General features: G+C 41.1%; 1 protein-coding gene across 6 annotated transcripts in view; it reads right to left on the reverse strand.

Annotated features, from left to right (window-relative positions):
* Nucleotides 1-1021: 1021 nt before the first annotated feature.
* Nucleotides 1022-13613, reverse strand: part of pax3b (paired box 3b) — a 28928-nt gene continuing 16336 nt past the window's right edge. For 4 of the 6 annotated variants that reach the window (XM_032545808.1, XM_032545812.1, XM_032545809.1 and 1 more), the window contains exons 5-9: nt 13057-13256; nt 12338-12503; nt 11242-11456; nt 8447-8726; nt 1022-4311 (exon numbers count right to left, since the gene is read on the reverse strand). In XM_032545808.1, coding sequence (XP_032401699.1) covers nt 4277-4311; nt 8447-8726; nt 11242-11456; nt 12338-12503; nt 13057-13256 — 896 coding nt within the window. In that variant the 3' untranslated portion in view covers nt 1022-4276. Of the gene's footprint in view, nt 4312-8441; nt 8727-11241; nt 11457-12337; nt 12504-13056; nt 13257-13613 lie in introns of all 6 variants that reach the window. The other 2 variants (XM_032545813.1, XM_032545810.1) reach the window with 1 other exon arrangement.

The raw sequence follows: 13613 nt of genomic DNA on the forward strand, positions 1-13613 counted from the left end.
TCATTATGTGGCGGTTTGAGACGTCATTAAAATACGTCTCAAACCGCCCGGGGGTGCATTAATGAAATAATGGGCTTCTCAGTGCAGGAAAGTGTTCATTAATTAAAATAATGTCTCAATTTAGGAACCCAACAGGTGTGATTTGTCTTCATCTTTAATGGTATGGACTGATTAAGAAAGCAAACAGTGTGTGTGTGTGCGTGGCCGTGTGTGTGTCTACTGGGAGATCTGAGCATTGCTGCTTGTGCTTTTCCAGTGTGGGTGTGTGTGTGTGTGGGGGTGTGTGCGTGCGTGTGTGTCTCAAGTGTTCTCACATTAGCTGAATTACTCAGGCTCAGCAAACAGAGCTGACAAGACTATGAGTGATCCTCGGCGTTGTTATTGACTCAGACTTTATTTATAGAGTGTGTGGTCCTGCTGCACAAGCTGCGCGCGGCGGCGCCGCCCCTCCGAGGCCGGCCGGCCGGCGAGCAGACGCGATTAATCAGAAGAATGTTATAATTAGGCTCAACACCCTTGGGCTGCATGAACACATGGGCTCACAGAAACAACACTATAAGTGAATAGAAAGTATGAATGCATGTGGAGCACAAACACACACAGAGGGGGCCTTGTGGATGTGAGCACGGTGCATGGGGTTTTTGGGGGTTTCGGAGGGTGCTGGCGGTTTGTACAATATGCTTTAAGGCTCGCTCTCTGCATCGAGAGGCTGCTAAACAAAAGTTAGTTTGTTACAGTAAGTATGGGGAGAGGAGTATTAATAAACACCATTGCAGATGTCTGCATCCGTGAGAAAGCCTGCTGTGTCTAGTGGCAACTCTAATGTCTGCTGATCCCAGGCCTATTTCGGTTTGAAAGCTTCACATGAGCCGCCTTCAAAAGTACACATTTATTTCTGAGTGCACTTTCATTCGTCCTTACAGGGGAATCTCATTCGCTCGCCTTTCTTCTTCCTCTGCTGCAGCAGGAAACGAAAATAGCACAAAGAGTCCATTTAGCAAAAAAAGATCAAAACATCAGCTATTTTCAGGGGTTTTCTTTTATTATAAATAGAAATTATAATGCGCTTGTACACATGACATGACGTCACATCGCTTTGTCAAGTAATACAAAAAATATATATCATGGGAATGAAAGGGCTGTGTCAGTCTGTGCAGACCGAAGGACAAAAACAAAAGCTCTTCTGGAAGTTTTATAGGTGAAGTACTTTTGAAGCCGCCACTTTGTTGGACAGCGGTGAACAGTTTTCCATAACACTGCTGTCACACACCACATAATAACAACAGATATGTACAGCTCTGCTCAAAAATGTGCACCCACTTATCAGGACATGAATACCATTTTAGTTTGGGGTTTTTTCATGATGCAGCCCAATCGTTCTTTTTCAGGGAAGGGATATTTCTCTAAATGACACCAAGATACAGAGAAACCAAACACTTTTTATACCCACCAACATACTCCCCTCTTACATGAGGTTGAATATTTGGCCACTCTTCTTAATTTTATAGCACAATCAAGTCACTATGCTACCTTCAGTTGTTATGAAAATGGAGTATAGAAATTTGACTTTGTGTTATAACTGAATCTGACGCCTTAAAATGGGCCTCCGTCTCTTTAAGATACTCCAACTCTTTCCGATACTGCTTTCAGTACGTCATCACTGCAATTCTTCTCTATGATGTTGTTCACAACCAGTCTTAGCTCAGCAGATGTGCCGTTACACCAGGTGTTTGCTAATTGCTGCTGCCGCTAGTCTGAAGGAGTGGGAGAGATTTTGTGTGAGAGGTGTTTAGACTTTCCCAAATGGCTGCCATGGGAGAATCAATGATTTGTTAAAAATGCATAACAGAATCAAAGCAATTTTTTTGGGAGGTATGTTGATTTTACATAAGAGACCCCCCTTATATTCAAACACTCAATGAAAGTTGGACACATGAAATTAAACAAACATTCCATTGGCTTCTGAATAAAGGCAGCAAATACTAGGCTTGTGTGATGGTGCCGCCCTAAGCCTAGAGAAAGTATGAACTACGCTGAAAAGCCGAGTCTGCGCCAATTTAAATGACCATTATCATTAGGGGAGTGGTCAAGTTCCCAGTCTGTGTTGTAGCTGGAAGTAGAGGATATTTCTCTGGTTTCTCTGCAACCTGTTGTGGGACTATGACCAAATATTAGGTTGGATGTACAACTGGGGCCTTGATGTATATTTTTGACCCAGTTTGGACTGAAGAAAATTTGCAATAAATTCAAAGTAGTGCACCCAGTTCTTGTGAACAGTTCAGTTTCCCAAAATGAATCAGACATTCATATCCACAACAAGTGCATACGTAAAGCTACAGTAGGCAACTTTACTAAAAATATATTTACTTATACTTATTTTGTTAAAACTGTCATTATGTATCGATAGTAAAATATGAGTTAAGACAATCTGAGAAAAATATTGATCTAATCTGCATCCTCGATGTGGTCCGACTGCCATCTGAAAATAATACACCGCTCGGTAAGAAACAACCAATCAGAGTCAGGTGAAGGATCTTAGCGCTGTCAATCATGCTCTTCTATGCACTGCTCACACCCTCCCTCTTGCTCTCTGCTAGGCTACAGCTCCTTCTCCACAGTGGGGCCTGCCATGTATACACAGGCTAGTTAGCATGGCCTCCAATGACGGCAAATAAACATAATGTTAGATTGTTTTGCCGCCAGTAGTGCAGCTGCATACACTAGCATGATTGACATTATTAAGATCCTCCTCTTGGCTCTAACTGGTTGTTTCTGACCAAGATGTGTATTTCTGCAGATGGCAGTCGAACCACAGGGAGGAGGCAGAGGAGCTTCATTTTTTCCCACAGATCATCTGTCTCATAGTCATGACAAAATGACTGTTTTAACAAATGCATGAAGAATACCTTTTTATAAAAGTTATATACTGCAGCTTTAAGACCAGGACTTTATGCATCAGAAATCGAATCAGCATTTATTTCCTTTGCAAACTGCAAGAAAACAAATAAGTCAGAAGCAACACAAAGTGATAAACTGAAGAATTTTGGCTTTGTGTTTCTTCCATTTTACCCCTTAGTCCTTTTTGAAACGTTGCCCTTCAGTGTTAGAAGTGTTGCCTATTTGTTTTGGACCCAAAAGCTTTTAAGGCACACATGTTCAAAATTTGATCCAAGGTATGAATCCAAAGTGTTTCTTAAGACTCCCAGACATGTATCTTATGCATGTATTTGTCTTCAAACAGCTTTTAATGGGAGGGTGGTCTCTAAGATATGTGATATTGCACTTTTGGTCAGCTGGGCAAACGGCTGCCTTCAGTCTTTAACTCTTTCTGTTTCTCAAATGTCCCTCAGTCGTGACTTGTGACCCGTTTGCTTTCTCTGAGCAAGACGGGACCTTTAAAGGTTTTCTTTTACGCTGTGATCGATCTTGCTTGTCCCCTCCACCCCTCCCTACTCTTCTTTAAAGCTACTTCTTTTGCTGCCCTCCACTGCCAGCTCTCTCATCTGTCACTCTCGCCTAAGTCACCCTTTGACCTCCTCTGAGTTGCTCTGAAAAACTACAAAAGGCCGGGACTTTCGCCTTGGCGTCCAAAAACATCAGCAAGACAGAGGGACGAATGGAAGCGGAGACAGGGAGAGACGGGGGACTTGAGGGGGCAGGGGGGACGCTTGACCGAACTCTGCCTGTTGTACAGCTGGAGTGTACATTAGGGCGTCTGATACTGTAGAAGAAGAAAAAAATCCCCAGATTCATTAGCTTGTGTTTGTTTTCATTCTCTCTGGAATTTCTCTCCATGTGTGGGGTGTGGACATCTCAAATGAGTGAATGTAACAAAAATCAACTGAGCCCCTTCCTTTTCCTGCTACGACTGGGAGGGATTGATTTGAAGATGATATGTGGAATTTTACAAGTGATGATGCAACGTTCAGGTATGTAAACAGTTCCCATTAAGGTAGGCTGCCATACCGAGTCGGGTTTGGGGTCTTTCCAAAGATGCCACAAGCAGAGACACTTTGTGATCTTTGCTAATGTCAGTGGAAAGTGCCTCTCTGCGGCAGATGCAGGAATGTCTACTATCAGTGTGCAGTCTTTGCTCTAATATTTTATCTTATGATCCCTTCTTTTACGTTTTTAAAATAGTCTGTCGCTCCACAGAGAAGATCCTGCAGCAGGGAATGTGTCCTAATAAACGAAAGCAGTTTTTGGTCCAAACGTTAAGGCTTTTCAGTCGCTGTACACAGACACCCGTGGACGTGTCCCTCTGTGAAGGGGCTGATCAGGTGATCTCAGGCCTCAAATAAGGAAGGGCACCTGTGAAAGAGAATGGAGAAAGCAAGTGTTAAAGTATTCCCTGTGCAAAGGAAATATTAGGCGGAAAGATGATAAAAGAGATATATGGCTGCCATAAATTCTGGGCATGTGTTTTAGTTCCGCTGACATGTGGCTGTTGTTAGCATAGCATCTGACAAATGTGATTTGGAGAGGAAGGTCAGAGCAGGGTGATGGAAGAGTTGTGAGGAAGAGGGAAAAATAGACAGCACAGCACCTTACATAAAGTATTCACACCCATGTTTTGCTAAATTACAACCTGAAGCTTCAATGTATTTTATTTGGGTTTTATGTGACACACCAACACAAAGCAGTTCAAAAAGTGGAGCTAAAACAACACAAAGGACTAAATACAAACACAAGCCTCACTTTTCAGTTCTATATTTGTACAAATTTTTGGAAACCATGTAACCTTTTTCTTCCACTTCATAAATTTGAGCTGTTTTTGCCTATCATAAAATTTGTGTTTAGAATTAAAGTTTGTGGTTATAATTAAAGCATCAACTATGAGGAACTTCAAGCGGTGTGAATACTTTTTCAGAGCACTGTGGAACTGATGAAGTTTGGGTTCGTTTTATGTGGAATAGACGAGTTAAATATTAAATTTAATGCATCATCATTTATTAATCCTGACGCATGTATTTAAATTCTACTAGTAGAATACAGTAATTAGGTTATTCAGTAAAGGCTGTACATTTATGTATTCTACGTCAAGCAATAGTGACGTCCAATAGTACCAGACCTCAGATACATGACTGGAACGTCATTGATTTAATCTGTATTCCAATTGTTCATTATTTTTCCATATTATGCAATAGAATGCTATGTTTTCTCTGATGTTTCCATCTTGTAAAGCACTTTGAAGTTTGTATAGCTGAAATGTGCTCTACAAACTAGCTATACAAACTAGCTAAAAAGGCTCCTGCTGTGCCTTTTCAGGAGAAGTGAACTGTTTCTCTACAAAACATTGGAAATGATGGTGGGAAGATTTTTATAAATCTAAAAAGCTGCAAAATGTTTACAGTTTTTTATGTTGTTCAATTATACTTCACCATTTTGAGAAGATAACTGGTGTAAGTCATTATCTTATGAGGATCATGTTAGCCCACTGATGAATATGACTAAATGTTTTTTGGAAATGCTGATCTGTACATTCAGAATATTTGATACTATGTTCAATTCTACAGTTTGTATGAATGCATAGAAAACCGTCTGCTAATTTGTTCAGGTCCAGGTTTTGTTTTAATAACTTTATTAGAACAGAAAGCCGACTGATTTATTTAAAGTAATAAAATATACATAAACCTCATGAGTTGTAGAAGAAATGTCTCAAATGATTGGTGCGAAAATCTTGTTTGATAATTTGGGTAATTGCTTTATGAAAATTGCACAACTTCACAAATTAAGCATAGACAAAATATCTAATGGCTGCCCTAACAGGAAGGTAACCTTTGCAAAAGACTCACTGTAGAGGAAAAAAAAGACATCTCCTTGGCAACAGTGACATTGCCTGACTAAAAACAAACAAGTGTTTCATGGATTGCCGCTGTGTTTTCCATGAGGCAGCCCAGTGAGAGCTCAGTTATGGTCCAGTTTCTGATGGAGTATTGGAACCTGGAGAGGCGCTGCTTCCCCAGCTGACCTCAGTCCGACCACCTGTTTCCAATAGTCGACCTGCCAGAGGCTGTTAGGATCTGTCCACCCCCAGAAAAGACCTTTTCCTACGCAGCTCCAAGAGCCGCGCACCAGCTATCCAGTCGCACTGATTAATCACATCAAGATGGACCGCTCAGCCATGCAACGCTGCGGAGAAGTGTGCGAGTGTGTGTGCTGTCCTTTATGCACACACGGCCACACTCTCATTCTCTTTCTTCTGTCCACATTAAGATATCTGACCGAGATATTTCATTAGACATTTGCTGCTCTCGGATATTAAGTTAGTTATTCATTTGATACCTGCAGCCACATGGAGGCAGGCGGAGGCGAGCTCCCCACTCTCTTTGAAGGTCCCGGTTTTGTTGAGGTTGCTATGGGGTCAGTGGATGAACCTGATTGGCCAACCCCCTGCGGACCACAATTGGAAACGCCGGCCGTTGTAATCATGCTGTGACGGAGAGTGACGTTGTCCTCCGAAGTTAGACGGAGGCTTGTTTGAAGTTGATTTGAGTCCTTTAGCATGTGAGTAATGTGATGTGAGGGAGCCTCTGGCTGCAGGGATTCTCTGGGGGAAAATGCTCTAAGGGGGGCCAGCAGACAGAGCTGCAGCCTCGCTTCACCCTGATGGGAGCTGACTCTGCCGTGTAACCGAGCGTGGAGCTCACTAACAGCGCCGGGACGTTTACAGCTTATATTGAATCAGCTCTGCACAATTAACTCCAACACTTGAGAGCACATGACAGGGTGGAGGAAGAGGGACAGGCAACGCGGTGGACGCAGACGATAGAACTGAGGCACATGATCACACTTTCCCCCGGCTGGTTTGCTTCAAATATTTTATTTTCAAGATCTGCAGATTTCAGCAGAAAGCTGGACCACAGTGTCATAAAAAACAGAAAAAATTGGCTCAATATTGATGTTGTTACATAATCTCTGAGGACTGAGAAAAGTACTTTGTTGATTTATGTTGGTGGAAGCACAATTATTAATTAATCAGAACTACAATCTGACTTCAAGACATCAAAATGCACCATTCACTGCGGTCACTGGTCTACAAAAAAATAAATCTGATTAAAAATGAAACAGCAGATCTTATTATGGCACTGCATACATTTTGTCTTTGGCTCTGCTTTCTCCATGTAAATTTAAATAAAATTAGGCTACAATTTATATACAGATTCAACATGACTGGAAAGAACTAAACGCAGCAGTCGTTTCAACCTAATTTAATTTAGCTGTTAAATTAGCATTTTTACTTGAAATAAATGTACGGGTTTGGCATACAATTTTACTCAGCATTGTTTTACTTTAATATTTCTAAAAGTTACATTTTAGTTTTTTTGTAGGAAAAAAAGAAGAAATAATCTAATCATCAAACCAAGAGTGATTGAAACGGTTCAGGTTGAAGAAGCCGTGATTTCCTCCAATAAACTAGGCTACAGGAGGAAAATGAAAATTCTGCTTTTATCAGTTTACAATTTGCAGATTCACCATGGAACAAAGCGATTCAGGCATTGGGCTAAACAAAGAACTCAACATGTTTAATTTTTACTTTTAACTCACTTTTGAAGGAATTAAGCTTCTTTTTCTCATCAGAAAGAATTTAAGGTTTGCAGAGTTTTCTGTTCCTCCTCAAAGGAACATCAGTTAACGTCTGCCACTGAAACTGATATCTTACAAATGTGTCCTGATATTTAGTTTTTATAGACTTCCTTTACGTTCATGCTTAGTTTGATTTGGAACAACTAAAGGGATGATTCGGAAGAATATTGTTTTTAACGTTATTTGAGCAACATAAAAATGCATTAATCCTGAAAATTTTAAGGCATTTATTTTAAGAAAGAAGCAGTCCTGTAGCAGTCCTTACATTGCATTATGAAAGATGGATTTGTGATTGTTTTATGTATTTCCACAAACTTATAAGGAACAAGAACTGCATGATATCAGGGAATCTTGTAATTGTGAATTTATTGCTGAATATTGCAATGGAGAAACTGATTATAATTAGCCCACATTTTCTTGACACATATTGTTATTGAAATAACAAATGCTAACTTTAAAATTGCATAGCACTGTATGAAAATATAAGTTTTTAATACAACCAAATTAGTCAATTAATATTCATTATATACTAATGATTCACCTAAATAGTAAATAAATAATTTCTCGTTATTTTTAAATCCATGTTTCATTTTTCTTCTGCTTCACAAGAATCAATTACTTTGTGTTAGTTTATCACATAAATTTCCAATAAAATACGTCACAATTCAGGATTCTTACATCCATACTTTAACGAGAAATTTGCTCGCATCTTTTTACCTCCTTGATTTTTTAATTTTTTTTACACATCAATGAATGTACAAGAAAATCTTCTTATATGTTGATTATGTATTTATTTGAATTTGCCAATGCAGATGTCCAGGTATGTAGAGTTAAAAAAGGGGACGTTTATTGACCTTACTTTGCCCGTACTGGCTGTACTGGTAGGACGCGACGTGGTCCACTGTGTAGCCTGGTGAGCTGTAGGATGGGGTGCAGTAAGACTGGGAGCTGGGCAGGGAGGGCAGTGCTGACATGGAGGGAACACTGGAGAGACCCTCCAGACCCTTGATGTGGTCCATGCGTTGGCTGCAGCTGGCGGCCATGCCACTGGGGGGCTCCAGGCCGCCTGTCAGGGGGGAGATGGCGTAGTCGCTTTGGGGCTGGTGTGGCACGCCGCCTGGGTTCAGCAAACCCATCACCTGATTTTCAGAGAAAACAATATTATGAGATGTAAAAAAAACCAACTTTTTTTTTGCTGGTTTTGATGGTTCTGATACACTTAATATATTTATTTGTAAATATACAAGCACAGAAGTGAGTGTATGTATCACAAGCACTTGGATACACAAAGGAAACCCCCCGCCGAGGACATCAAAAGACTCCCAGTGAGTCAGTTCCAGACAGAGATCGCACCAGAGAGGAGGAATTAAACAATTTGTCTCTGATCCATGGCTCCACTTATTCTAACATTCCTTTTTGACGCTGCTCCAAAAAGCCGTGGCACAAGATAGAGACTTATCTCTGAGAGAGATACGCTAGGAGAGATAAGACAAAAGCAAAGATCTGTGTGAGCTGGGCTTTGTTAACCAAAGAATAGATTTGCAGTTTGGAGAAATCCTTTAGCTCTTGACCTGGTCTTTATTAGCGAGCAGATAATCAAATTTAAGGAAACAGTCTTGGCCCGCAAAGGACGGAAAATAGCCGTGGGTCAAAGCATTACAGCTGCTTCAAAACAGACCTGAAAAACCACCAATGACCCAGTGTCACTTATCAAATCTACCTGTACTTCATTAAGGCGCTCTGTGTACCATTATTAAGGAAGTGAGACCAACTCTGTCTTATTTAAAGCTGAATCTTCTACCTTCAAATGTAAAATATCCCACCTTTTTCTAGCAAAGCAAAGGCCTCCAGGCTGACCTAATGAGAAGCAGGTACGCTGCTCTTTGCGTCCTCTCAGCCCCTCTAAGTGACATATTATTCAACATCCACACACACACATGGTCCTGCTTAAATCATTTCCCTAGTAGGGGAGGTGAGTGGAGCAGTCCATGTTGATTTTGAGAGCAGAGTTGTGTTTCCTCCCATGCCTGCTAACATTTTCCTTAAAAATTACCAAAATTTTGAGGGGTTTGTTTAAGCAAAAAAGCCAGCAGGAAAAACTGCTACTTAAAATGATGGGTGCTTGTATGCTGCCTCTCGTTTTATCTCTCTCTAGCTAACCCCTTACCCATCATGCCTCTCTACCTGTGAGCCTCTCTCTTTCTCTCCCAACATTCAGGGTGTTTCGTTTTGGAACGATGCCGTTGCCAGCGGCCTAAATCGACACAGCTTAGCAGGGAAGAATGTTGGTATGGAGGGGGGAAAATATCTGAGACAGGATATTCCTTCTTTGCTGTATGAAACATATACAAATAAATTAGAACTTTCTGCTTTCACGAGGAAAAATGCTGAGGCAAAAATTCTAAGAATGCCATCAGGAGAACTTTCCCTTGAGGCTGCAGAAAATGTTCAGCTGTTTGTCCATTCACAACATGGCCTTCAAGCTCTTACAGTGCCTTGAATGTTTTATACTTACGGTTGTCAGATTACACACCGCAACATCATGCTCTGATGTATTTTCTTGAGATTTTGTGTCATTAATACCAACAAAACAGTATTTAATTGTGAAGTGGGAGGAAAATGATGCATAGTGTGTTGTGCATTTAGAGTATTTTTTTTGCCTCCTACAGCTCCTTTGTAGAATTGTCTTTGCTCATGTTTTCACTGCTTCCAAAAGTTTTTCCTTTAAAGCACTGAAAATGCTGAAAAAGCATTACTGAACAAGCAGAAGTACATGGAAACAAATGACTTTTTAAACTAATCTATTCATGAATGATTGGTTTTATTTGTAAAACATTTGAAAGCCTTGTTTTGATACCTCTTAACAATTATGCACTACCTTTTTGTGATCGAAAAACCAGCAAAAAATGTTGAAGCTTGTGGGAAAATGTAAAAAAGATCAACAGATGTAGATACTTTTCCAATGAAGAGGAGAATGTTTTAGAAGTATGCAGGAACACTCGCATAATCAAATCTTTGAACAAAGTTTGCTTGGCTTGTTGGCATGCTAGAAAGAAAAAAAACAGTTGCTGAAAAGTAGTCTCAGTCGTGGCGCTCAACCATGTCGTGTAATATTTGTGTTAGAGATGTTGCGAAACCCTTAACTGATCCTGTGAATGTTATGGAGATGATCAATTATCCCCAGAATGTGGATGTTTGTCCCTGTAACTATGCCAATCTGCATGAGTGTGTCGCTGTCCTCAAACTCTGTGGAGTCAGACCGCGCCGAACTGAAATCTCATTTTCTGCCTGTTAGGGTCCCAACCTCTCTGCCTCCTCTGCTGCACCCGTTGTCTAGGTGCCGAGACCTTGGGACTTCATGCCTGGATAATTGACTGTAATTGTCTTTTCACTTCTCATTTGTCACACAGTGATTTGTCCTCTGTCCTATAAGAGTCATCGCACTTTTCTCCTCCACAGGGGAAGTGCTAATCAGTCAGTGAGTTCAGGACTTATTCTGCTAACTTGTTGTGTGACACAATCACAAGTCTGGAAAAACACCCAACATAATTCTATGTGCTTCCAACCTCAGATTATACTTTAAAACTGTTGAGCATGACATTTTTCGTTTTATGACATGAAGCAGCTCATACATATTTGTACCTGGTGTCTCACCTGTGGAGAGAGGCCGTTTCCTAATGCGGAGTTCATGGGATTTGTCGGCCCTCCTGGGCTCACAAAGCTGTCCGAGTAGCCTGAGAAGGAGTGACGTCCGGAGGCGAGGCAGTAAGCAGAGCCGCCGTCTGCCTGCACTCCGCCAGCGGAGGCCTGATGGCCGGAGGAAGGAGGCAGGGGCTGGGGACGGTGCACCGTGCTGGGAGGCTCCGACACTACAATCAGAGATTAACTGTAAGGATTTTGGAAAAACATGCACTTTCTTGTCTATCTTGCCAATTAAAACAGTGCAGATAAAAAATATATAACATAGCTTCTAAATTAAATAAAGATGCAATGACGCTGCAGCAGCTCTTCAGAATAGTTTTCAGTTGTCCAGACTGCCACAGGATCTGCGAGATTAGTCAGGTGTCTACAGGGAGCCTAAAGGATATTAAAAAGGAAAAGTTTTCCCCAGCTGCAGTCTGGTCACTGTGCTGGCATCCCATAACACCACACAGCAGACATATCAGAGGCTACGTGAACAAAACAGGCAAATTCAACCCAAATACGCTTTTTTTGTCCGACTTTGAACGGCAATCTGAACAGCCCAATTCTGATCTTTTCACACACAAAAAAAATCTGATTTCAGCCACTTCCATATGTTGTACTAAATTGAATACGTATATAGTTCTCAAGGCGTCTGCAGTCTCAACGGTCATGTCATATTTTATCCGACTTTTATGTTATTGATATGAGACATGAATCATAATTCTGCTCCAGAAGAAGCCAGATGCAGCGAATCTGGAAGTTAACACTGGCTGAAAATTATAATAATGAAAATTTGAAACTTATTAAAGAACTCTGTCACTCAAGTAAATCACATCACAAACAGACATCTCAACATAAGTTTGCAGTCAATACTAGGCCTGCCAAGATAACAAATTTTACTGGATGAGAAATTGTTCCTGACATTCTTGCAATAAACGATAATATTGTTTTGAGACCATTTTCAAATGTGTTGGTTTATCAGAATCACAAATTATGAAAAAATTAAAGAAGTGTGAAACTTTCCACAAAAATCAAAAGCCAGTGATTGTTAACAGTTGTCTCGTACCCTGTGCTATAGATGATGGGGAGTAGGTGCTGTCAGAGAGCTGGTACGGTGGGATGCTGGACATGGCTGTGGGGGGGAATCCACCCGGGATCAGGTGGTTGAATGCCATCAGCTGATTGGCTCCAGCTTGCTTCCTCCACCTCGCTCGCCTGTTGCTGAACCACACCTGGAAAGGACGGGCAGTTATTTCACTTATATTTGAGTTTTATTTGCTGTTGAGTGTGTAATGCTTTCATACTTCTCAGAGAGTGAGAAGCTGAAAGAGAAAGTGTTAGACTGTGTGAGAGAGAAAGTGTGTATCATGGCTGGCTGCACTGACTGACATGCTGAGCCCATATGGGTGTAGCTCCTGCTGGGCCTGTTTATGTTTCCCATATGGAGCCTGTGGAGGAGAATTTTCTGGACCCTAGATCATAAATAGGAAGGTCCAGATTGGGCCCCTGAGACATCAGGACCAGAACCTGACTGTGATTTAATGTGATGGAGCACATAGAGCCCAGCAGGTTGTCCTTAAACGCTGACAGAGTAAATAAAGCCACATTGCTTATGTCTGAATGTGTGTGATAGCGATGCCTGCCATCAACAAGTGTGTGTTGGTGTTAAAAGCTGGAGATATGTTTGCAATCTTTCGGTTTATACTAGAATTATTCATATAAATTTAATTACTTCTGAGTTTAGATGTGTCTTATTGTCCCAGAAATAGTTAGAAAAGTTCGTACCTGTACCCTGGCTTCAGTGAGCTTGGCCCTCTGAGCCAGCTCCTCCCTGGTGTAGATGTCTGGGTAGTGGGTTCTCTCGAAGGCCCTCTCCAGCTCCTCCAGCTGCTCGGCTGTGAAGGTGGTCCGACTGCGCCGCTGTTTCCTCTTCAGTGGCAGATCGGGCTCCGACTCCACGTCGGAGCCTTCGTCTGAGTGACTTGCTGTTCAGGAGAGAGGAAAACGGATTATTTCTCAAATATCAGATGTTTAATGAGCAGAAGGTGACTGCTTCTGAACTGGTACCACATTTAGTGCTCCTCACTTTAAAAGAAAAAAAATGAGTTTAAAATTTCAGTGTGCATTTACTCTGTCCCTTTTGGTAGTTGGGAGTTAAAACTAATCTAATCCAATAAAAAATAAATTTGTTCTGTGTTACACACATGCCCAAACACCTAATAAAAATACTGTATATTCCCACCTTAATCCCATTGACCTAAATAATGTCAGCACAACAGGTGGATTAAAAACCTTACAGAAAGACAAATTATTTTGATCCTGTAGCTATACAGGAATAAAAT

The sequence above is a fragment of the Xiphophorus hellerii genome, chromosome 18, assembly GCF_003331165.1.
Source record: "Xiphophorus hellerii strain 12219 chromosome 18, Xiphophorus_hellerii-4.1, whole genome shotgun sequence".
NCBI lineage: Eukaryota > Metazoa > Chordata > Actinopteri > Cyprinodontiformes > Poeciliidae > Xiphophorus > Xiphophorus hellerii.